The sequence below is a fragment of the Chrysochloris asiatica genome, unplaced genomic scaffold (genome assembly GCF_000296735.1).
Source record: "Chrysochloris asiatica unplaced genomic scaffold, ChrAsi1.0 scaffold00001, whole genome shotgun sequence".
Classification (NCBI taxonomy): Eukaryota; Metazoa; Chordata; class Mammalia; order Afrosoricida; family Chrysochloridae; genus Chrysochloris; species Chrysochloris asiatica.
The window spans coordinates 42,931,561-42,957,847 of NW_006408519.1; the positions used below are offsets into that span (position 1 = coordinate 42,931,561).

The 26,287-nt window shown below is 46.3% G+C and overlaps 1 protein-coding gene across 1 annotated transcript in view; it reads right to left on the reverse strand.

Moving 5' to 3' along the window:
• The window catches only part of ZFAT (zinc finger and AT hook domain containing), a 212,266-nt gene that overhangs the window by 112,280 nt on the left and 73,699 nt on the right, over positions 1–26,287 (reverse strand). Inside the window, exons 8-9 of the mRNA XM_006830846.1 lie at positions 24,749–24,898; positions 21,319–21,492 (exon numbers count right to left, since the gene is read on the reverse strand). Coding sequence (XP_006830909.1) covers positions 21,319–21,492; positions 24,749–24,898 — 324 coding nt within the window. The remainder of the gene's footprint in view (positions 1–21,318; positions 21,493–24,748; positions 24,899–26,287) is intronic.

Consider the following 26,287-nt stretch of genomic DNA (forward strand, 5'->3'; position numbering starts at 1 on the left):
TGGAGGGGATTATAATCAATGTAATGAAACAAGTCATATGAATGGTTGAATGTGAAACTGATGATGTGCTCTGTAAACTTTCACCCAATCCACAATAAAAACCTTAAAACAAAACAAAACAAAAAAATAAGACTAATAATTATAGAAGATGTGTAACTAAAAAGGTAGTCGTGGAGGCAATGGTGGTGCTAGTGTGCTGTGGAGTCGGTTCCACCTCCTAGCAGCCCTGTACAGGGTTTCCAAGGCTGTAAATCTTTACAGGAGCAGAAAGCCTCATCTTTCTCCCACAGAACCACTGGTAGTTTTTAACTGCTGACCTTGGGGTTAACTGCCCGACTCCTAACCACTACGCTACCAGAGCTCCTAAAAGGGGGAAAGAGTTAATTTGTTGCTTCAGGAACAAACAATCCTAGGACCATCAAGAAGGACGAGTGTGACGGGAGTGTAGGGTCCTTTCCTGGAAAAGAGACTACAGCAGAGGTGGTGGCATGAAGAGACAGAGCAGCTGAGGACTCGAGGCCTGTGGACTGAGTGAGGCTGTGTGCCTATAGGCAGGAGCAGCTTTGTAGAATGTGCCCTTTGGACATTTAAATAAACATATATTGTTTGTTTGGGTTTGTATGTGTGCATCTAGTATTTTTGCTGTGTTCATTTGTGACAAAGAAGATGTAAGTGGGATCAGTATGTTTTTTGGTTTGGGCCATGTCGGGCACAAGTATGACTTCAAAATTTTCTCTATTTACAGATTATGCAAATAGTTTACAGGTGTCAAGTTGACAAAGGGTGGATTGTGACAGTTAGGGTTCTGTGTCCATTTGACACAGGATTTCCAGGATTTAGCAGGTGAGATGTGCTTATTCCCTTGGTGATGAAATTTCATACAGGCATAGTTAGCTCTATGATGAGCAGCTATGAGCAACCAATCAATTAAAGGATGCTTCCTTGGGGGTGTGGCTTGCTCCCAATATAATGGGCAGACAAGAATGGCTTTCTCTTTTCCACTGGGGACTCTCTCATCTACAATGGTGAGTCATTTCCAAGATAAAAAATTCCTCTCTATATATTAATATATATACCTATAAGTTCACTGGTTTTGCTTCTCTAGAAAAACTAGCCTAAGACAACCACTCTTATTCAAATTTATGCACCAACCACTAAAGGTAGTGAAGAAGAAACTGAAGAATTCTACCAACTTCTTCAGTGTAAATTTGACCAAACATGCAGTCAAGAAGCATTGATAATCACTGGTGACTAGATTTAATATCAGGAAAGGTGTGTGTCAGGGTTGTATTAATCTGTATGCTGAGCAAAATAATCCATGGAGTGGATTATATGAAGAAGAACATGGAATCAGGATTGTAGGAAGACTCATTAACAACCTGCAATATGATGCAACCTTGCTTGCCGAGAGTGAAGAGGACTTAAAATACTGATGAAGATCAAAGATTATAGCCTTCAGTATGGATTGTACCTCAAGAACAGAAAATAAAAAAATTCTTACAGCTGGACCAATACATAATATGATAAATGGAGACAATACTGAAGTTGTCAAAGACTTCATTTTGTTTAGATCCACCATCAACACTCATGGAAGCAGCAGTCAAGAAATCAAACATGTACTGCATTAAGCAAATCTGCTGCACAAAACCGCTTCAAAATGTTGAACAGCAAAGATATCAGTTTGAAGACTAAAGTGCACCAGAGCTAAGCCATGGAATTTTCAGTTGTCTCATATCCAAGTGCAAGTTGGACAATGACAAAAGAAGGCCACAGAGGAATTGATGCATTGAGTTATGGTGCTGGAGAAGAATTATTAAAAGTGCCATGGACTGCCAGAAGAACAAACAAATCTGTGTTGGAAGAGGTACAGCCAGATAGCTCCTTAGAAGCCAGGACAGTGGGACATTATCTCTCATACTTCAGACATGGTATCAGCAGTAACCAGTCCCTGGAGAAAGGCTTGGTAAAGTGGACAGTCGACTGTGGAACAGACCACCGATTGCTCATGCAAGTTCAAGCTGACAGTGAAAAAAAATTAAAACAAGTCCATGAGAGCAAAACTATGAGCTTGAATCTATCCCATGTGAAACCATCTCATGAACAGACTTGATGTACCACACACAAGTGACAAAAGACTAGAAGAGCCGTGGGATGAAATCAAGAGCATCATACGTGAAGAAAGCAAGTAGAAATTCAAAAGACAGCCAAGAAGACACAAGTGGATGTCAGAAGAGACTCTGAAACTTGCTCTTGAACACAGAAAAACAAAAGCCACTGAGGAAGCAAAAGAGCTCCACAGAAAATGTCCACGGGCAGCTGGAGAAGACCAAGGCAAGTACTATAATGAAATGTGCCAGGATCTGAAGTTTTAAACAAACCAAACCAACGGAAGAAAGAGAACAAGCTCAACATATCTCAAGCTGGAAGAACTGGAGAATGAATTCAAGCCTGGAGTTGGAATACTGCGGAGTCCTGGTGCCTGGTGTGGCGCTATAAGAAAGTAATTAGTGTCTGTCCTGGAGTGTGTCATTCACGTCTGCAAACAGTCCAGAAGACAGGGTCCATGCAAAGCCCTACAATGACAGCCATGCTTTCAGAACTGGAATGGTCACCGTCTTTTAAAAGTGCTGCCCACGCTGACCAGCTACAGGCTGGCTATGGGCACGCAGAGACCAGGACCTGCCTCTGTGAATACACTCAGGGACGGCTCCTTCTTGTCCTTGGAGGCAGGCCTCACTTTTGCAGATGCTCAAAAGGTCACTCTGAGAGGTTTTGTCAATACAAGGATGGAGAAAGGCTGAGTCATGCCCCCTTTTGCAGGAAGCACACTAAGATTATGGAAGAAAACAAATAATGAAACGCAAAAAAAGACTGTCACCATGAAAAATGCTAATTGCAGGAACAAAAGCATTCCTCTGACAAGATACAGAATTTAGAATCTCAAAGTTCCATTTGAAATTCTTCCTATGTGGCCAGACACCCTGATGTTAAAAGTCAAACTCATCACAATCTATGTAATGCTCACAGGCGTTAATGTGAAAAGAAAGATGCCCAGAGAGCATATGAATCAATTTACGTCACATTCAAAGACAAACCCAAGCCCTCAAGGGGGTTAGAAGTCAAGGTCTGGTGATGGGCAGGGAGCTTGTCAAGGGGAGGTCCTCAAGGTCAGGAGTTGTTCTGGTTCGTATCCTGGGATGTGGCTTCACAGGTGAGTTTCTGTGTGGTAACTCACTGAGCTGTACAATTGAGAATTATGCACTTTTTTGAATTGTGAGATATGTTTCATTTTAAAAAAGGTAATGGTGGTTGGTGGTGGTTACGTGCCGTGGAGTCAGTTCCGACTCATAGTGACCCTGTACAGGGTTTCCAAGGCTGTAAATCTTTACAGGAGCAGAAAGCCTCATCTTTCTCCCATGGAACAGTTTCAAACTGCTGACCTTGTAGTTCACAGCCTAATTCGTAACCATTATGCTACCAGAGATAGGGAAAAAAAATAACAACACAAAAACAAAAGAGATGAGCTACCTTCCCCAGGAGGCACCAGGAACTTTGCCTTAAATTACAGGCAGGAAAGAGATGTCCGGGGGTGGAGGGTCCTAGTCCAGCGAGTGTGGGCCATGAAGCTGCTCTTGTTGCGGGGAACAAAAGCCCACACTCAGCGGTCTGCCTCTCTGGTTTCAGCTGGCGTTGTCCGTGTACCAGGCTTGTTGGAAACTTCCACTGCAGAGACTGTGGCTCCCTCACAGCCATGTGACCTGCTACAACCCCCTTCAAATAAGGCGTAAGGGGGCATCTCCACTATTCCTAACCTTAACCCTGCGCAGAGACCTTCTCCATTTCAAGTTTTCTTCTGAGAGGAGCCTGTGCCTCTGTCTACCTTGAGTCCTTCAGTCAGCGTCTCATGAGCACCTCACTGAGGAACTAAGCTCATCTCTGAGCCCTCTGACTTGGGCCTGGGTCTGGAGACCCCATCTCCCCAGCCACCCCACCACCACCACCCCCGGAAACTGGCTTCCAGCTTCATCCCCAGACAGTAAGCTAAGAATAAGGCCTGGGGGCAGAGAGGGAAGACTTGCGGGTAGAAAGGTGCTCCTGGGGCAGGAACAGCGATTAGTCCTCCCTCAATGGTGTAGAGAGGTGGGCCCAACCCTGCAGGACGTGAACTGCCCTTCCTGTTGAATGTGTCCCTTCCTGTTATGGAGGGACAGAAACCAGCCGGTGGTTCCCATTCACCCAGCGGCTCCGTGTCATCTGTGCTTCCACACAGATGACAGCCAAGAAAACCCTACTGGCCAGTCCTGCTCTGCCCCATGGAGTCACATTACGAGTCAGAACTGAGTGGACAGCACCCAACGACAACATGAAAGGAGAGAGCGGGGCCCGCAGGCAGCACCTCTGAGGGTGGGTCCATCTGTCGCCACCTGGTGCCTGTGGACACGACCTCACTGGGAAACAAGGCTGTTGTGGAGGTCACATGGAACAGGGTGGTCCCTCCTCCCGTCTGAATGGTGTCCTTACAAGGAACGAAAAAGAGACAAACTCAGGCTCAGAGGGAAAACGACCACGTGAAGATGCCACGAGCCCGGGAGCACCTAGGGGACAGCAGACGCTGGAGAAGACCCGAAGGACCTTCTGGTGCACACCTTGCTGACACCTTGGGAACTGTGGCAGGATAGATTTGTGCTGTCCAGGCTCAGGTACTCTGTGGTGGCTCATGGAGAAGCCACCGTACAGACAGCCCCTGAGGGACGCGGACACACAGAAGAAGCTGGGTTGGCCGGGACTTCCGGGCTCAGTGGTCAGTCAGCATTTGAAACCTCCATTTTCTGCTCCACAAGGAGGGTCCTGTTGGCTCAGTGGTTAAGCATTCAACCCCACCAGCCATTCTGCGGGCGAAAACTGAGGCAATCTGCTTCCGGAAAGACTGACAACCCTGGGAACCTATAGGGTGTTTCTACGCTGTCCTCTCGGGTTGCAACCAGATGGAATCAACTCAATGGCTAGAGGTTTGGCTCTGGGAGTATCAGGATTACTCGTTCTAGGATACGAAGAGCCCCAGTCTGGTGACCAGAACTTGTATGCACATAACATCCTTGGGTTTCCTTAGTTCCTACTGCTTGACAATCTTCCTGAGGAGGACTCTGGAAGCTACATGGCTATACATAGAGCTCTCTATAAAACTAAGGAGGAATGGAAGGCTAGAAGAATCCTTAAAGTGCCATGTGAACATCAAACCATTACCTGGGGCCTCTGGCATTTGGATTCCATCAAAACATAGGGAAAGAGAATGGTGGAAAATTCCTCTCGATTTCAGTCAATGTGTTTGAGTAAACTGTGAAGTTAAATCCTGCCTGCCGAATCACACTTCAAGTATACTTCAAACTTAAAACAACACTAACGTAGTTAGAAAAAGAATTCCCAAAAAGCTAAACTGTTATTGGCAATAACACCCAATTATTGCCAAACACAAATAAATAGCATCAGAGTAAAACCACTTCTTTGTGAGTGTTTACCCAGTTCTACTACAAAAGTCTACTAGGATAGTCGATCCATTCTTCTTGCATCAACTATCAACACTCACGGAAGCAACAGTCAAGAAATCAACATATTGCATTACGCAAATCTGCTGCACAAGACCTTTTTAAGTGTTGAAGAGCAAAGATGTCAGCTTAAGGACTAAGGTGCACCTGCCCCAAGCCATGGCATTTTCAATTACCTCATATGCATGTGAAAGCTGAACAGTGAATAAGGAAAACCGTAGAAGAATTGATGCTTTTGAGTTACAGTGTTGGAGGAGAATATTGAAAGTGCCATGGACTGCCAAAAGAACCAACAGATCTGTGTTGGAAGAAGTGCAGCCAGAGTGCTCCTTGGAGGCCAGGATGGCCAAACTTCATCTCTCATACTTCAGACATATTGTCAAGAGGGACCAGTCACTGGAGAAGGATATCATGTTTGGTAAGGTGGAGGGTTAGAGAAAAAGAGGAAGACCCCCAGAGAGATGGATTGGGAAAGTGGCAGCAGCAATGAGCTCAAGCGTGGCAACAGTAGTTAGGTTGACCCAGGATCAGGCAGTTTCATTCTATTGACACAGGATTGCTATGAGTCAGTACCAAGTCGATGGCACCTAAAACAACTAAGAAAGATGGAGCCCTGGTGTGGCGCTGTGGGTTAACGCACTGGACTGCAAAGTCAGATTGAACTGCAAGGTTCAAGCTCACCAGCTGCTTCTTGGAAACCCTAAACAGGGTCACTTTGGATCAGAACTGACTTGACGGCATTTAACATCAACAACAACTGGGAAAGATGACGTTTCACACAAGGAAGCAGCCTGCCTTTCAGCACGGATGATTGTTGTGTAGTAACTACTGGACTTGGCTTCCAAAGCAGAGCATACTCTAGCGACAGGGTCTTTCCAAGATGACCACAAATGAGTCACTGCAGGTGTCCATCCTCACACTGTGTCCCTGAGGAAGGTGACACCCTGAGATCACAGGCCACTGAGGGAGCAGGAGCATCTGCCAAACTCAACTTTCCAGCACCTCGTGTGGTACACAGGCTGTGCTGTGCTTACTGCAGAGACCAGGCCATCGAGTTTACTCTGTCACGGCAGCCCCATGTGTGTCAGAAGAGAGCCGTGCTCCAGAGGAGAGCCGTGCTCCACAGGGTCTTCAGAGGAGAGCTGTGCTCCACAGGGTTGTCAGAGGCTAATTTTTCAAATGCAGATAGCCTGGCCTTTCTTCCCAAGTTCCTCTGAGTGAACCCTAACCACCAATGTTTTGGTTAGCCTAGGAGTACATTAATTGTCTAAACCACCCAGGGTCTCCTGCACGAAGATACCAAGATCCTAATCCCCAGAGCCTGCGAATGATACCTAATACAGCAAAGGGGACTATGCAGATGGGATCAAGTTCAAGGTTCTGAGATGGGGAGATTGGCCTGGAATCTAACTCATAGCAACCCAACAGGGGAGAGCAGATATGCTCCAGCGGGTTTCCGAGGCTGTACGTCTTTCTCCTTTGGAGCAGCTGGTAGGTTTGAAACACCGACCTTATGGTTAGCAGCCCATTGCTTAACTCAGGGTACTGCGCCGTGGGCTTTGAAGCTGGAAGAGAGAATGCTGGCAACCTGGAGAAGCTGAAAAGGGGAAAGAGAGAGATCCCTTCCCGGAACCTACAGAAGGAAAGGGGTGTTGCTGACGCCTGACTCTAGACTTTGGATTCCAGAACTGTAGGAGGAGACACAGGCATGCGCTGTGTGAGGCGCTAGGGCAGCAGTAAGCCCAGGACACACAGACAGGGAGCGGGTCTGTCCTCGGGAGGCCCCAGCTCTCCCCTCTGCCTCACCGCTCCCCCCAGGCACACAGACAGGCTTACCACGGGAATGGAGAAGAACGTGCTGCATTTTGCAGGCGGTGTTTTCAAGCACATATCTTGGCAGGTCTCGCATCTGCAATAATTTGTGAGGTGGCAAATCAGAACAGAAATAGCTACCACACTAAAATACAGTTTCGGAAGCCTCTGTACTTCGCAGACTGAACTCCAGCTTCCACACATGTAGAAGCTGATGATTCCCTGTAATGAGTCGATTCTGATACCAAGGGGGAGGAGGCAGCATGAGAGGCAGCAAGGAAGAAGGCAGCAAGATGGTGAACGGTGCAGGCCTGGGCAGCTGAGCTCCCTCTCCCCATCTGTGAGGGTGTACATAGCTGAGACCGCACTCAGTACTTAAATCTCTATATTAATATAAGTGAACTGTTCAGCAAACTGCACTAGTTCAAGTTCGGGGCCCTGGTGGTATCACAGGTAAAGTGCTCATCTGTTAACTGAAAGGTCGATGGTTTGAACACACCCCGCCACTCCCACCAGTCTCTCCTCGACATATGGATTTAGTGTTTGCTTCTGTAAAGATTTACATCCTTGGAAGCCCAATGAAGCAGTATCCACTCTGCCCTACAGGGTGACTAGGAATAGAACAATTCAATCAGTAAGCTAAAAGGTTAGTGGTTCAAACCCACCTGATGGATCCACAGAAGAAAGATCTGGCCAGCTGCTCCCATGGAGATGACAACCCAGAAACCCCCATGGCGCAGTTTTACTCTGCCTCGTGGGGTCACCATTAGTTGAAACCAACTGGACAGCTCCCATCCAAGACAACAGTACAGTTCATTTGATACACTGGATCCTGGGGTTTACGACAACCTGAGAGGACAGCATTCTGTGGGTCCAAACAGGAGGCACCCAGGTGTACCTGGGCCTGGAAATCTGCCCTCTCACCAGCCCACAGGGACCTAGAATGCTCATGGCATGTCCCTACCCCATTCTCCATCTCTGGGTGAGTGGACGCAGGGCGAGAGGGATGTCGGCAAGGGATCGCTACATAACAGAGCTGAGCTGGGTGCCATCTTTATGGGAGCAGATCACCAGGTCTTGTCCCCGGCGGAGCTGCAGGGGGCCACGGACCACCGACCTTTCAGTTAGCAGTGGAGGTGGGAGTGGATCAGGTTTACTCTCTTGTGAATGAACCTGGTGAGACCAGCTAAGCCGGCTGTCCACAACCTGTCCATATTGGCTCCCGGTGGTGTTTGGGGAGAGAAGGGAGCTTGGAATAAGTGGGGTTACTTGATCCTACAGCAACTTTGCTTCTTAGAGTTTGGAGGAGAGAAAACTCCGCCCCTACAGCTCCTGGACTACACTGAGTGCAGACCTGGGGATCTCGTGTGGTAGGTGTGACAAGGGGACAAAGGGTCCTCTTCTTCTCTGACCTCATGTCCATATCCAGCCTTCACTTGGTGAATAATACTCATCCAAGAGTGCCTAACACCTGGATAAGCCCTCTTCCTCCCTCAAGTGTGGATGGCCAGGCTGGATTATGGGGAAGGACGACCCAAAGGGATTAGCACTGAACTTCCAAGAGCCTTTTATTTTAGGATTAAGAATGTTTGCTTATATAACATGAAGCACTGCACCATGTAACATTTTCCATATATGTGCTAGAGTCCTGGTGTGGCACTGTGGGTTAATGCACTAGACCACAAGGTCCGTGGTTCAACATCACTGGATGCTCCTTGGAAACCCTATACAGGGTCGCTATGGGTTGGAACCATCTCGAAGGCACTTAACAACAACATATATACGCTATGTTGTTGGTGTTACGTGCCATGGAGGACCCTGGGGTTTGTAGTCTAGTGCTGATCCTACAGTGCCACACTAGGTGAGAAGAATCCCATATAAGTGTCTAGATCACACAACAGGACGAGGACTTGTGTAAAGTCAGAAAGAGAGAAATGCCTCATAGCATGGTTTTGGTATTAAATTCTCACATGCTGTTGGTGGACTTGCAAAGGGGCAAGTCTGGCCCTTTACAGATGAGCTTTTCCCTTCCCACATGTTGACTGGCAAACCTCCAAAACACAAACCTTCAACACTGACTGACTATTCTTTCTAAGATTCAGTAAGCATTCCTGCTCTGATGGCACTGGGGGTTATACACTGAGCTGCTACCCAAAGGTCAGCAGTTCAAACCCACCAGCCGCTCTGTGGGAGACAGATGAGGTTGTCTGCTATCATAAAGGTTTACAGCCTCAGAAACCCTAGTTCCACTCGTGCTATACAGGGCCACTGTGAGTTGGAATTCACCCAAAGGCAGTGGGTTTAGTTGTGGTTGTGGTTGTTGTTTTTAACATATAGTAGCCTCCATGACACAGTAGTGCTGCCCCATAGGGCTCGCCTGGTGCCACCTTTACAAGAGCAGAAGGCCAGCTCTTTCCTACCTCAGAGTACAGTGGGTTTGAATCGCTGACTTTTCAGTTAGCATCTAAGCGCTTAACCATTATACCACCAGAGCTCTTTAAATAAATCCATAAACATGAAAAACTAGTTTTGCTAGCAGGTAAAAGAGAGGGTCATTCCTCACTTAATTTAAAGAAAAGCAAGAAGATAAATTTCATAAATAAATTCTGCTGCCATATTGTATAAATACATGAGTAAGAAGCATTTGATTTTACATAACTCTCAAATGCTAAGATGAGCTGGGAAAGACGGGGTGGAAAACATCACCAGCATTTTTTTGAGAGCTACTACATTCCAGTTGTGGTGCTGTATAGGATAAGCACTCGGCCACAAGGTCAGGGGTTCAAATCCACCAACCGCTCCTCGGAAACCCTACTGCAGGGTCGTTATGAGTCAGAACTCGCAGCACTTGACAACAACAACAGCATTCCAGTAGAGCCCTGGGGTAGCATTATAGGATAAATAACTGCAATGTGGGTAGTTCAAACCCACCAGCCACTCCTATGAAGGGTTGTTACAAGTTGGAACCGACTCAACAGCACTTAACAACAACAACAGCAGTACTGCAATGGAGTCCTGGTTTAGCATTATAGGATAAACGGCAATGTGGGCAGTTCAGAAACCCTATACAGGGTCACTATGAGTCAGAACTGACTCAAGGGCACACGACACCTTCCCAATCACTGTATACAAGGTGCTTTGCACTTAACTCAAACAACAGGTATGTCTTGAGTGTGGTTCGAGCCTGCCAGCCACTCCATGGGAGAAAGATGAGGCTTTCTGTTCCCATGAAGATTCAAAGTCTCAGAAACACTACACAGGGTTGCTATGAGTTGGAACCAACTCAACGACACTTAACAACAACCACAACAATTGTATGCCAGGCAATATTCTAGGTGCCAGGAAGACTTACCACAACAATATAAAAAGTCAGAAAGGCCTTCAAAGGGAGCTTACATTCTAACACAAGAGATGGAAAAATTGTACATAGAGAAACAAGATGGTACTTTTTTGCTGTTGCTGTTGTAGGCTAATGAGTAGCTTCCGACTCACAGTGACCCTGCATAGAGTTTCTGAGGCTATAAATCTTCACAGGAGCAGAAAGCCTCATATTCTTCCCATGGAGCAACTGGTGGATTTGAACTGCTGACCTTGCAGTTAGCAGCCCAATGCATAACCCACGACCCCACATAATTGCTGTTGTTGTTAAGTGCTGTGTAGAGTTTCCAAAGAGCAGCTGGTGAGTTTGAACCACCAACCTTGTGGTCGCATGCTTATCCTACAGCACCAAGCCAGTACTCCACACTGGTGGTTATGTGCTGTAGAGTCCATCTAGACTCCATATTGTTGTTGTTAGGTGCCATCAAGTCGGTACCGACTCAAAGCGACCTGATGCACAGCAGAATGAAACAATGTCCAATCCTGGGTGAACCTCACAATTATTGCCATGCTTGAGCCCAGTATTGATTCTGCCATTTTGCCAATCTATCTCATTGGGGGTCTTCTTCTTCTCTGACCCTCCACCTTACCAAACATGATATCCTTTTTCCAATGACTGGTCCCTCCTGACAATATGTCCGAAGTATGAGAGACAAAGTTTGTCCATCCTGGCCTCCAAGGAGCACTCTGACAGCACTTCTTCCAACACATATCTGGTTGGTTCTTTAGACAGCCCATGGCACTTTCAATATCATCCTTCAACACCATAACTCAAAAGCATCAATTCCTCTACAGACTCCATATTAGAGAGAAATCTTAAGAAAAACGAGGAAGAGGAGTAATTGGTGGGCGACTTCTAGTAACAGAAGACAGACCACTGATAGATGAGAAAACAACTGAGTAAACCAAAGAACGAGAAGCCCAAAGAAAAACCTATGAGACACAGAGGCAGTTTGGATTCACTGGAGGGTCGCTGAGACTTTAGATATGTAGTTAGAAAGGTCCCTGCAAACAAGCCTACCTCCTGACCCTTTTGTGACATGTGGGTCATATAGTTCCCACTAATATTTTCTACCTCTGGAGCTTAGTGGGAAGCTGCTATCCCAATTTAGTGCATGCTGCCATCTGGTGGGAGCCTGGAGAACTGCATGAATTTGAAGAAAGGAGCCTCATCCCATCAATTCCAGCACCAGAGACCCACTAGAGCATATGTGTCCCAGTAATTGTATCAAAAGCCATATTACTTCAAATTTCTTTTTCATTTCATTCATGATGCCTCCCATTACTAAAAACAGTTTCCACAAAAAAAATTCAAAGCTGACAGCAATTCTGTGTTGAGAGGGTTAAGTAACACTGGGAGGATGGGAATGAGGTCACATTAGGATGTTCTGGGAAGTATTTCAGGTCGTGGATTACTGGAGTAATGCTGCAAGATAAGCGCTGGACTGCTAACCGCTAAGTCTGAGGTTCAAATCCAGAAGCCACTCTCAGAAACCCTATACAGGGTCGCTACGAGTTGGAACCAACTTGATGGGACTTCACAACGATATTACAGAAGGGTGAATGTCAGGCAGGTCCCAGGAAGAGCAAGTGAGATGAGAGTGTGGGGTGATGAGCTGAGAGATGCTGTGGTGGGAGGCAGAACCAGGTAGGTTGGTGGGAGGACTTTTCCTCTAACTCTGGATGAGAGGAGATTCACGGGAGTCTCTGATCAGAATGCCATGACCAGTGTCCCTCAGGATCACTCTGTTGACAACCGACGGCAGGGGGAGGGTGGAAGTAGGGGATCTGGTTAGGAAGCCCCTGGGAGACTGAGGACAAGAAATGACAGCTGCATACTCACACAAGGAGACCCTGGGAGTGGTGAGGACAGACAAGATTTTTGATCACATGTGTGGAAGAGAGGACACAGGATTTTTAAGGGTGTAAAACAAGACAGTCAAGACCAGCCCAAGGTTTTTGATCCAAGCAACTGAAAAATCATTAGCCACTTACTGAGATGGGGTAACCCGAAAGTCAGCAAGCCACAACTCAAGCCAAATCCAGCCTGCACACTGCAGCTATTCAGCCTGCAAGTGAAGAGTGGATTTTATGATTCTGAAAGTTTATAAGAAGAAAGTAAAACAGAGAAGCATGGGTCAGGGTGGTCCATAAGAGCCAAAGTATTTACTACCTCTCTATAGACCATGGTTGGGGGACCCCTGGACCACACAAGGTACAGGTTTGGGAGGAAGATCAGGAGGTAAGTCCTGGCATGCTAAGTGTCAAATGCCTTTTAGAAAGACCCGGGAGAGAGGACTGGACTTGAGATATATGGGGTATGGAAGCCTCCGGAACAAATAGGGTTAGATCCTGGGCCCTGGCGGAACCACCTAGAGTGTAAGTATAGAAAAGAAGACCCCAGCCTGAGCCCCTGGGCCTGCCAGCATGTAGAGGGGTCAAGGCAGACATTCATTCCTGGTGGAAATAAGTTATTGTTCAGTTTTAAGAAGACTTCAGAGGGTATTTCTGGTTTAAAGTTAAAAAATATCTCAGGGCAATAGTTTCAGAGGTCCACCCAGCCTCCAATTTTGAAATTCTGTTCTGCATTAACCCCCTTTTGACCAGAAATCTTGTACAGAATCTTTTTGATGAAAAGGTTCTATGGTGATAGAGTAGGAACAACTCAGAAAATGAGGATAAGGATGATTGTACAACTCGAAGAATGCTATCCAGGTCACTTAACTATGCAGGTAGAAACTGTTCAAATGGTGTATGTTTCACTGTGTATATTCTCAACAACAATAAAATAAAATTAGAAGGAAAAAAAAGATGTAAAGGGATGATGGGAGACCAGAAAAGAAGGCCGAGAAGGAACATCTTGAAGAGCAGGAGAAACTGGTGCCTGTAGGGTGTTATTTCCCGTCATTTGAACCGCACCCATTTAGAAAGGGAAAAAAAAAATCTCCATTTTCCTGACAAGGATGCTAAGGCTAAAACAAGCGGCCTGACCAACATCAAGCTACCAGGAGACGGCCAACAAGACTTACGTCCAGACATTCTGGGTGTGCCCTGGTGCACACAGCACCTTTTAGATCAACTGAATTAATCCTGATACAATACGTACAATTAAAATCAAATAACTGCAGGCTGGTTTGGAGCAGTGTTTGCTTCTAAATTAAGCGTTAATTCTATGGTTTAAAGCTGACGTCCTCATCAAAGCATTCGAGCAATTAATACGAGCACAGTGCTCTGGGGAATTCCAAATCAGTTCCAGATGTTGCCAGGGGCAACACCACTAAGTCCAGGGAGACAGGGATGGTCTCTTGGTTCACAAAGGGGAAGACAGTTTTCATAGCATGGCCAAACAATTCCAAAGTCCACCCAAAGCAATAATAGTTTAATACGAATAGCTAAGACAAGTTGGTGGAGGCACAGATAAAAAGAGGAAGAGAAATAACTGTGCCTGTGTGTGTTAAACTGTAATCATTGAAACAATGTCACACAAGACAATGGACTAGAACAAGGTCAATGACACAGAAACCCAGAATCAGACCCAACATCTTGGGATAGTCTGTTATTTGAAAACAGTGCTACAGGGAACACACAGAGTTCATATACAACCAGAAACTCACATCACAAACCAAAATCAATCTCAAGAACACCAAGCTTCAAAAATACGTAAAATTTGATATTCTTGTGAAATCGTAAGAAAAAAGTTGAAGAACATATGAAATAATTTTTTTTTTTCATTTTTCCCCCAAGATGAGGATGTTTCTTTTAACAAAGAAAAAGCATGGAAGAAAATAAATAAATAAATTGATAAATTTAAAAGTGCACAGTTTAAAAAAAAAAAAAATGACACTTAAAGGTAAGTGATCAGTTGAGGGAAATGTTTGTAAAATATGACAATTCAAAACCTATAGAAAGAAGTCCAAACGATTAATAATAGAGTATCAGAAATAGACAATACACTGAAAGGGCAAAGGAATAGAAATGAAGAGATAGAAGCCAGAACTAGTGAGCTAGAAGATAAATCTCTCAACACTACTAAGATAAAAGAGCAAGCACAAAAAAAAGGAAAAAGGATTAAAAAGTCTGAAGAAAGCCTAAGATTCATGTTATAACATGAAGAGGAATAAGTTAAGAATTATTGGCATTCCGGAAGAGGAAGACTCACACAAGTCCATAGAGGAAATAGTACAAGAGCTTCTGGAAGAAAATTTTCCTAAAATCCTGAAAAGTGAAAAGGTAAGCATTCAAGATGCTCAATGAACCCCAGAAAGGATAGAACCTAAAAGAAAATCACCAAGACATACAATAATCAAGCTCTCCAAAATCAAAGATAAGAACAGAATCCTGAAAGCTAAGGAAAAGAGAAGTGTAACATACAAAGGCAAGCAAATCAGATTAAGCTCAGAGCACTCAACAGAAACCATGCAGGCAAGAAGGCAATGGGGAAACATATATAAAAACCTGAAAGAAAAAAAAACTTCCACCCAAGAATCCTCTACCCAGCAAAGCTGTCAATCAAATATGATGGTGTAATCAAAACATCCCAGGATAAACAGAAGCTGAGGGATTTTGCCCAAGCCAACCCTGCTATGAAAAACATCCTAAAGGAAGTTCTGTGGACTAAGAACCAACAAGAACAGACAACAACCAGAGAATGACGTACGTGGCAGCATCACCCTGAACTCAATCGACAAATGGAAGAGTCAAGAACAGAATAAAATTATAAGAACAGAGGATCTGGGAGGTCAGTCTATGATCAAAACAATTACAATGTGAAAGAAGGTAAACACAGAGGAACAGAGATCCAGGTGGTGACAAGGTCAGATAAAATACAGGATAAAATAGACTGTCTTAAATGGAGAAAAGAGTCAATGGAATATAAAGTAATCTCAACAGTGGGGTTAGGGTGGGGGGTCTAGGTCAGGTGTTGGGGAGGGCAATACAAGAAGGTGGAGGAGGTGGAAGAACAAGATAGATAAGGGAACACTGAGACATGTTTACATAGGCTAAGTGGGACAGAAATAAATAGTGATACATGCTCAACCTTGGAACAACAGGGCTCTGTGATACAGGGATCTAGGCATAGTTTGAAGAGGGGAAATAATACTAAAATGCTTGACTGTCTTATGAATATTAGTTTCCCTTACCTACCGTTATAAAATAGACACTTGAGTGGGATAGAAAAGAATGTTGGGAACATGATTACAGAAAACTTGTGAGCTCATCTTCAGCCTAGACCTGACTGGAATACCTAAAAGGGATTCTAGAACATTCCCAGTGAAATAGGCCTCTTGCAAAGCCTTTACAGAGTATAGGACCACAGGTGGAATCCTGAGTCACATCCAGAACCTTATGAGGTGGGACATTCCCACTAGCAAGGACAAGCAGACCAGCCTGGAAAAGCTATAGCAATAGAAGATACATCTTCAATGAAGGAGCATCAGGAAAAACCCAAAACAAAAATGCCAGTATGGCTACTACAAGAATAAGCAAGCTGTTCGCCTGGAAGCCATCAAGGCAAGCAATCAAGTTCCTTCAGGACAAACTCCCCTCTAAGACGGAAACTAAAAGGGAACACACGAACAGGCATGTAAGCTTGCTAGTGACCACATCGGTCTACTGGTGAGTGAAAGAGGGGGAAAGAAGCAATGAAGAAATGGGTTGAGTTCAACCACAGTCCATTGACTCCCATTGACCTGGAGATGAGAGAGAGAAAGGAAGGGCTGGTTGGTCCAAAGTGTGGTGAGACCTGGGGACACCTGAAGACATGGACAAGGACCCATTGACAAGGACATAGCCACAGAGGGCTAGAGCTGAGAGTGAAGCATCCAGCTGATATGAAGTGAGGGGAGATGCACAAGACCACCCAAAGTTGCAGACAGTACCCATTTGACCTAGCCTTGATGACTTGATAATCAGAACTCAACTAGAGGAAGATTATAGAAAAAAAAAAATTCTTTTTGATAAAGGAAACAAGGGTAAGTTGCTACAATTTGATAAACTTGACCTATACTCATGGAGGTAGTAACTCTAAATACCAATGGAGAGGGAAGGAGTCTTCATATCAAGTATCAATGCTATCCCCTCTGTACACAGATAGATAGGGATGGGAAACATAGACATTGGCTACCTAAAATGAGGGGGCAATAAAGGCACGAAATGACTGGCTAACAAGGTTTCAAGAGGGAGTTTAGTTTTAAGAGTATGTGGGGAAAGAAAGAGTCCCCACTGAATAGCTGTCATCTAGTCTAGATGGGTCTGGTGAAAAGAGATTGGGATAAGATTCATATGATTTAATAGTGAATAATTATCATGATTAAGTGTGACTGTCACAATTGTAAAGGTAGAAGTTTTGTAACAAAAACAAGGGAGTAGTTAATCTTACAGTCCAGAAACAGAGGACCCTAGGACCATCAAGAGAGAAAAGCACAAGCAGAATGGGGGACCCTATCCAGAGAAGCAGCCAGCGATGGGGTCGTGGAGAGGCGGAGCAGCTGAGGACTCTAGTTTCATGGGAAGAGAGGCACTAAGAGCTGGTGGCCAGGAGGCTGACTTGCAGAATGAGCCCTTCAGAGGTGTAAATTATTATATAGGCCTGAGTTTTTTGTTTGTTTGTTTAAAAAAGCTAAAGTGAATAGAAATACTGTTAATTGATGGTACATGGAGGGAATTATAATCATTGTAATGAATAAGGTGTATTATTTGTTATATGAAAAACTGATAATCTGCCCTGTAAACTTTCACTCAATTCACAACAAAAACCTTTAAAAAAATAAAATAAAGCTACAGAGCCATGGGGGGGAGGGGGAGGGGAGCCACTCTAATAAACACGGCGTGCTGCTGTAGGGTCGGCCCTGCCCTGCTAAACCCTCCAGCCACAGCTCAGCTCAGAAACCCTATACAGGGTCACTATGAGCCAGTCACCTCATACACATGAGAGAGCGGGACAGTGAATAAGGATGACCACAGAACTGATGCATTTGAGTTATGGTGCTGGAAGAGAATACTCAAAGTACCATGGGCTGCCAAAAGAACCAGCAGAGCTGTGTTGGAAGAAATACAGCCAGAGTGCTCCTTGGAGGCCAGGATGGCCAGACTTCATCTTTCATACTTTGGGCCACTGCAGTAAGTATCGCCATAAAGCAAGTCCATGTGCATTCTTCGGTATCCCAGACTGTGGTGCTGTAGCACTGGACAAAGTTAACACCAAGTTTGGTGGTTCAAACCTATCAGCCACTCCTTGGAAACACTTCACAGGGTCACTGTGAGTCAGAATTGACTCGATGGCACTAAACCACGTTTACAATGCACTGTGGTCTATGAAGTATACACTAGCATTTATGAAAATATTTGAAACATTCTGAGAATGACCAACACAGGACCCAGAGCCGTGACGTGAGCCCATGGTGTGGGAACAATGATGCCCACAGACTTGCCCCATGCAGGGTTCCCACACACCTTCCATTTGTAATAAACAGTGTCCTTGAAACGCAAGAACACGCGGTGTACCTGCATCCATAAGGCGCTGAGGCGGCCCCCGGGAAGAAGCCATCCCCTTCAGTGGGGGAAGGACAGAGCCACAGACTTGTGGGCTCCTCCACCCTCGTGTCCTGGAATCACAAACTGCCAATGTGAAAAGACACCCAGGAAACACGAGAGGGCTCCAAAAAGTCTTGGGGAAATGGAATGAAGAGACAGTGGAATTTTCTCACAAACTGTTTGAAGCCCCCTTGTAGACAGTCTCATTCTCCTACACCTCACAGGTTAATAAAACCGAGGCCCCACCCAGAAAGAAAGCTGGCCCACCCGGTGGCCTTCCCTACACCCTCAGCTAATGGCGGAACACTTTCCTCTCAAACCACTCAGTGCCTGAAAACAAGACATGACTTCACAGATAACTACTCCTCCCAAAAATATCAGGGAAAAAATGGAAGCAGTGCAATGTTCAATGTCTCATGAGAAAATATCTCACAGTATTCGCATGAACCCCAAACCCACCATCACTAAACTGATTCAGACTCCTAATGACCGTACACAGGACAAAGTGGAACTGCTCCATAGGGTTTCCGAGACAAAATTGTTACAGGTGTGAACAACCTCATCGTTCTCATGAGGAGCAGCTGGTGGGTTTGAACTGGTGATCTTGCCATTAGCAATCCAATGCTTAGGCCACAGTACCGTTAGGGCTCTTTAACCCTTGCAGAAGGCCTTTCAAATTGAGGGAAAACATTTCCTTTTTAAAAAGAGACCTGGTGGTGTGACGGTTAAGGCGTCCAGCTGCTCGCTAAAAGGTCAACGGTTGGAATCCACCAGCTGCTCCAAGGAGGAAAGATGAAGCAGTCTGCTTCCGTAAAGATTTCCAGCCTCGGAAAGCCTAAAGGGTCTCTATGAGTCATAATTGACTCAAAGTCAGTGGGTTTGGTTTCCTTATAAAATTTTAAACACGTTGCTACGGTCCACCCTGACTCAGGGTGACCCCACGAGTATCAGAGAAGAACTGTGCTCCAGAAAGCATTCAATGCTGACTTTTTGGAAGTGGATCTCCAGGACTTTCTTCCAAAGCACCTCTGAGTGGGCTTGAACCTTCCACTTCTCAGGTAGCCTCCAAATGTGTTAATTATTTGGAGCACTCAGGGCTTCCTTTCCCTTTTTGGCAGCTTTGACACAGAAAGCTGTGTTTGCCCCTCTGATGTTCCCTCCCTGCTGAAGAGTTCAGAGGAGTGAGGGCATTGTTGGAGAGGCCATGCGGACTGGGTCACAGTGATTCTAAGACCCCCAGCACGCCCACCCCATCTCCTGGAGATGTTTAGGCACAGAGAGGGCAGGTGGCCCAGCAGCTTCGTGAGAACCCCACAAGCTCCCTCCTGGCTCCTGTGGTCAGGGAACCTCCAGATCACGCTGGCTCCCTGGACAACTCCCTTTGTGACATCACCACACTATTAGGGGCTTCAATGTGGAGCAAGCTGTCACGTCCCAAACTGCAGGACAAATGAGGTGTTTTGTTGGTGGAGGCAACCACATGTCTTTAAAGCACTCCGACTTCAGAGAGGACTTCCTTGCTGGGATTTTCCATGATGGGTTATGGATGTTTTTCTATTTACTGAGGACTGCTGAAATTTTAATAAATTTTAATCCTAACCCTAACCCCAAACCCTGAACCCCTAACCCTAACCCCAATTCCTAACCCTAACACCTAACCTCTAACCCCTAATCCCTAAATCCTCACCCCTAAACCCTAATCCCCAACCCCAAAGCCCTAACCCCTAACCCCTAAGCCTAACCCCTAAGCCTTAACCCCTAAGCACTAACCCCTAACCCCTAAGTGCTAAATCCTAGGCAACACCTTGATCCTTAATTCCCATGAGCCCTGTCCAAACGCCCTACCTCTCCACATCCTGCCCAGGGGCCAACCAGACACAGAGGGCAGATGATGCTCCCGAGAATTCCAAAATCATAGATAGGGCCCGAAGGCTTTACCATCCTCTGAGTTCTGAAATCAAAATTCACTGTTGAAATCGCTTTTGATTTTGAGAGTAAATGCCAATGTGTTTATGTCATGATAAAATATACAAGGTGCCTTCAAAAAGTTCCTGGAAAAATTCCATCACCTTTGCATCCCATTTTTCCATGAACTCTTTGAAGCCTCCTCGAGCGTGTAAACATAGTGGCCTATTTCATTACATACTCCAGTCCCAAGTCCCTCTAACAAGTGAGATTTGCAGTAAAATCAACATTCTACAGATGAGTCATGTTTCAGCTGCCTGTCTTCCCAATACAACCTGCTTCTCTCCTCTGTCCAGCCCTCGCTAGCGTGCACCACGGCTCCCAGCCTGCTCCCTGGGGCTCCTGGCTCTGACATCACAGCGCTTACCCTGACTATGGGGTACATGCTCCTCCGTCCCCTCTACCAGATGATAAATCCCTGAAGGGCAGGACTGCTCCCTACTGACGATGTGTCCCTAGAACCGACCTTCATGGCAGGCCCAAGGTAAGAACTCACTCAATGGCTTCAAACAGATGAATGCAATTAGAAATCCATGTCAGTGTACTTCCCGAGGTCATATCTGCCCCAACACGAGCCCTGTTTTCACTGGAAATACTAGGACCTTGATACAGCTTCGGTGGTAGGGCCCACAGATTCTCCGGGATAGAGCAGGGCTGGCCCACGGGGTTTCCAAGGCTGCCGTCTTTATAGAAGCCGCCAGTTCTTTCTAGCATGCAGTGGCTGGTGGGTAGTGGCCAAGCACTTAACCACTGTGCTACCTGAGTCCCTTTCAATGATGAGAGCATCCTCTTAAAAAAGCCAGGCCAGGTGGGACCCAATCCTCAGGCTCTAGGTGTGTAGGGAGGGCGAGGGGGGTGGAAGCTTCCAGAACCAAGCATGTAGGCTCCCTTGAGTGTGCGCCCTGCCCATGAACAATCTGCAAGCACGGCCATCAGGCAGGCTGGAGCCCAGTCCCGAGGAGCCAGCGAGGTCTCTACCCCTTCAGAAAGGAAACTGTGGTAGACACCCGCTCGTTCCTGCCTCCCAGACTCAGGGTCCAAACGTGTACTCGGGAGGAGCACACACCAGAGTTGTTTGTTTACTCACCGTCCGCCATGTGGAGGAGCTTGTGACTCTTCAGCGTCCCTTTCGACTTGAATTTCTTGCCACACATGTCACACAGGTGCGTCTTCTCAGTGCTGTGGCGGTTCATGTGGGCCTTCAGGTTACTCTTGCTCCGAGTGGCATACTCGCACAGAGAACATTTGAAGGGCTTCACACCTACCAGGACACAAAACAGTAGTGTGTGTGTGTGTGTGTGTGTGTGTGTGTGTCTCCATGCCCCTGTTCGTTCTCTCCACGCTGTGCCTTTCTCAGAGCCTCCCTGCTCAATGTTCCCAAACCCGGCAGCTCTCCTAGCAACATCCTCACATCTGCCTCCCCCACAGCCAGGAACCCTGTGTGACTCCCACAGCAGCCTCCATTAACGCCATCTGATTAGAGTGAAATCAAACAAAATCAAAGACCCAGGAGGCTTTGCAGAACACGATGTGAGGCCCCAAGATGCAACAGCACCACAGACTTCTGACTGACAAACTTCACTAGCACCAAGGGCTGCTGGTTTGGTCAAGAAGCTCAAGTGGAGATGGTAGGGACAGCTCAACAAACTGCGATGCCTTCGTTCAACAAATGTCCACTGAGGTACCCTCCAGAAATGAGAGAGCCAGGACAGGAGTATACGTACGTACATAGCAAAAAGATGGAGACAGCCTAAATACCCATCAACAGAAGAACAGCTACACAAACTTTGGTACAGACACACAATGGAATACGACACATTATTAAACAACATCAATGAATCTGCAAAATACCTCACAACATGGATGAATCTGAAGGACATTATGCTGAGTGAAATTAGCCAATCACAAAAGGACAAATATTGTTATGAGACGACTATTGTAAAAACCTAAGAAAAGGGGTGGGAAGGAAGATTCTTCATGGAGTAGAGACGTGTTAACACGGTGATGAAGAAGGCAACAAGAGGATGGTCAGTACAGGAAAATGAAGGCCGCCGAACACACAGGCAAAAGTGCAAGAGTTACAATGAGCAGGTGTATGGGGGAAGGTAGAGTCACCATTGAATAGTTTTCCTCTTGTCTAGATGGGTCTGGTAAAAGGAGACGGGATGGGATTCATTTGATTCAATAGCGAATATTGTTATCACACCTAATTGGGATTGCCACAATTGTAAAGGTAGAAGTTTTGTAACATTAAAGGGGGAGTAGTTAATCTTACAATCCAGGAAGTGAGGACCCTAGAACCATCGAGGAAGAAGAGCATGAGTGGAATGTGGGACCCTACCTAGAGAAGCAGCGACACCAGAGATGGAGGCAGAGATGAGGACATGGAGAGAGGGAGCAGCTGAGGACTCTAGACTCATGGAAAGACAAAGGCTGTGTACTGGCGGACTAGAGACTGGCTTCCAGAATGTGCCCTTTTCATGGCTTAACCGATTATATATCCCTGCGTGTTTTTGTTTGTTTGTTTTGTTTTTGTACATAAAAATGGGGGGGGGGGTAGATAAACTATCTACGATGGTTTGTGGGGAGGATTGATACATGCACTAGAGGGGAGACACACACTGACCTGGGTGACAGGGCAGGCAGTATACAACCGGAGGGAGGTTGGCAGAGGAAGGATGGGGGTGGCGGGAGACACAGGGAGGAATGCAGTGGGTGCAGTGAATAGAGGTCAATGCTGGGAACTGTTGGTGAATGGAGGAGATGGCAACCATAGAATGAAGCAAAGTCTATGATCTGTTGAATGTAAAACTGATGATCTTTCTGCTCTGTAAACCTCCACTCAATTCACAAGAAAAAGTCTAAAAAGGAAAAAAAAGAGTTACAGCGAACAGAGGGAAATACTGTTAGCTGATGGCATGTGGACGGGACTGTAATAACTGTAATGAAACAAATAGGTATGATTTATTGAATGTGGGATGATCATCGACAACCTTCACCCAATTCACAATAAAAATTTGAAGCAAAGAGAAGAGAAGAAAAGGAGCAATGCCGACCAAGGACACACTTTTCAGGAAGCACTGAGGAACCCCCAGGACACCAAAGGTTTGACCCAACCTTCAAACAAGTAAGCAGCCCATTACCGCCAAGTAGGATGGGTTTCTCCCTGCTGGGGATGCCCCAAACCTGACCAGAAGCATTTTCACTGGTTATCCATACGACCTGCAATTATGAATTGAAGGAGCCAGGACTTTCGAGAGGCCACGGGGTGTGTCCAGGGGCACAGGACTGAGAGCCTACACATGGCCCTGACAAAGGCCAGCCCCAGGCTGGACTTCAGAAACCGGAGTGAGAGCTGACCACGAGAACCAGTGAGTATGAGAACATGACCTACTGTTTGGATCTGCCTTCTCATGTCTGTAAAACAATGGGATTGGACACTGCCCTCTTGGTCCTGGGCTGGTCACTTGTAAGAGCCTCTAATGAGAGCCACCTCCCATCTGTCCCTTTGTCAAATGTGGTGGCTCATGTGTGGCCGTGAAGCTGGAATTTACATCACTGGCATTTCAAATACAGGGCTCAGCAGTGCTTCCAGACTAAGAGAGAGTAGAAAGACAGTCCTGGTGGTCTGCTTCTGAAAAGCAGCCATTGAGAACCTTAGGGGTCAATACTGTCTGACCAGCCTGCTTTCCACACGTTGTGTCTGGGGAAGGGTCTGAGAGACCCTCACTAAGTTGGGCCGGCACAGCAGCTGTAACAACACATTCGAAGGTGCCAGTGACTAGGCGGGTGTTGCAGGGCCAGCGTACAGTCCTGTTGGGAACAAAAGGCTACATCAGGCCAAGGTACACACCCACCATGCAGGTGAAGACCACACAGGCCACATCAAAGCTGGACGTGCTCTCTTTATTCGATGCGGTACTTGGCCCAGTGCTCGCCCCAGCAACTTCAATAATTCCAGAATGCAGACAGGCCACTTTCATGGGCCCACAGCAGTCCCTCATGTCTGTCCCTCGCCATGATGGGAAGACACAAGCGAACCAAAAAGCACACAAGTTTTGAAGCCAAATGTGTTTTCACTCAAGTCCTGCTCTCCCTCTGGCCACCTGTATAAGCTTGGGGAAGTTACCTAATTGCTATGTACCAGGTCCTCACCTGCACAGGTAATGATTAGCATAAAGAAGACATACAACCAGGATGCAATGTGGATACAGGGTTAAAAGCTAACAGCTCTGTACCAGGTCCTCACCTGCACAGGTAACAATTAGGGTAAAGGAAATGCAGGAGCAGGATGCAGTGCGGACACAGAGTTAAATGCTAACAGCTCTGTATCGGGTCCTCACCTGCACAGGTAATGATTAGCATAAAGAAGACATACAACCAGAACACAATGTGGACACAGGGTTAAAAGCTAACAGCTCTGTACCAGGTCCTCACCTGCACAGGTAACAATTAGGGTAAAGGAAATGCAGGAGCAGGATGCAGTGCGGACACAGGGTTAAATGCTGCATACATACCTTCATGAGCCCAGATGTGCCGCTGCAGGTCTGCACCATTCTTCATGAAGTAGAAGTCGCAGTGGGGGCATTTGGTGGCTCTTTTCCCTATGAGCCCCTTCAGCTGCACCCTCCTCCCGAGAACCTCGGAAACGGTGCTCATGGAGACCTCTGGAAGAAGCCAGAGCGGGAGTCAGAAGCAGACAAGGCACTGCAGGTCAGGGTACCCACTGCCGCGGGGTCAGTTCTAACTCCTCGGAACCCTAAGACAATGGGAGAACTGCCCCATAGGGTTTCTTCGGCTGTCATGCTGATGGGAGCAAACTGCCCCATTGTTCTCCTTAGAGCAGCCGGTGGGTTTAGACCACTGACCTTGCAGTTAGTCCAGTGCTTAACCCACAGTGCCATCAGAGTGCTTCTGCCAAACCCAACCCACTGCTATGGAATCAATTCCGACTCAGCTACTCAGTCGTAATAAACCTGGTGGTGGCAGACGCTGAACCCATCAGTCTCAACCCAGCTGGGCTGTGTCTCGTGGCATCCTGGACTAGAATTCTGGACTCAAAAGTGAAATCAGACCCTAGTTAAGCCTCAGACTAACTGTCCACATAAAACACGAGGGACGGAGAAACAGCATCAAGAAGCTGCGACTGTGTGCTGTGCTGGCAGTTCTGAGTCACAGCGTCCCTGTTAGGGGTTCTGGGACTGAGCCGAAAGTCTTATCTTTCTCCCACAGAGCCACTGGTGGGTCCAAATTGCTGACCTTATGGCTAACAGCCCAAGTCATAACCCACTATGTGAACAGAGCAGCAAGTGAGAACTGCAGACTGTGATGTTGCCAAGTTTCTCCAACAAATCAATGTCAGGAAGAAAGACACTCAAGTGTTACCAAAAATGCAAAATGCGTGAGTCTTGATTCAAAGAAATCCACTATTTAAAAAGCAAAACATCAACTCTGGATCAACTGGGAACCTTTAATGTGAACTAAAGCTAGGTGACGGGACTCTTGTCCTGGCTGTGTTAATCGTGGCATGGTGGTTTCGTTGGGGGGAAAGAAAATACTTATTGATTGGAGATGTATACTAAAGTTTTTATGGGGAAATGGCAAAATGTCTGGGATAAACCTTAAAATATTCCAGGGGAAGTCAAGGTGGGAGAACACATGAAGCAAATGTGACAAATGCAGTAACTCTGGAAGGGGATGTATCTTGTGATGGTGCTTTATGTGGTGCTGTGAAGAGGTCAGTGGTTCAAGCCCATCTATAACTTCTCAGGAGAAAAAAAACGTAGCGGTCTGCTTCAGTCAGGATTTACAACCCTGGGAAGGCTGCGGGGCACTTCTCGCCCTACTAGGTCAGGAGGTATGGGACTTGACACAGTAGATGTGGTTTATTTGTTTTAGGTACTTTGGTATGTGTTTGAAATCTTCTAAACATACAGTGGGAAACAGTGACAATAGGAAAAGACCCTGCGTCTCTTTGTGAACAGAGGTCAGGTGTTTGAGTGACTGGGCCCAAAGGAACCTGCAAGCAGACAGTCTCCAGCCCCCATCCGTTTCCA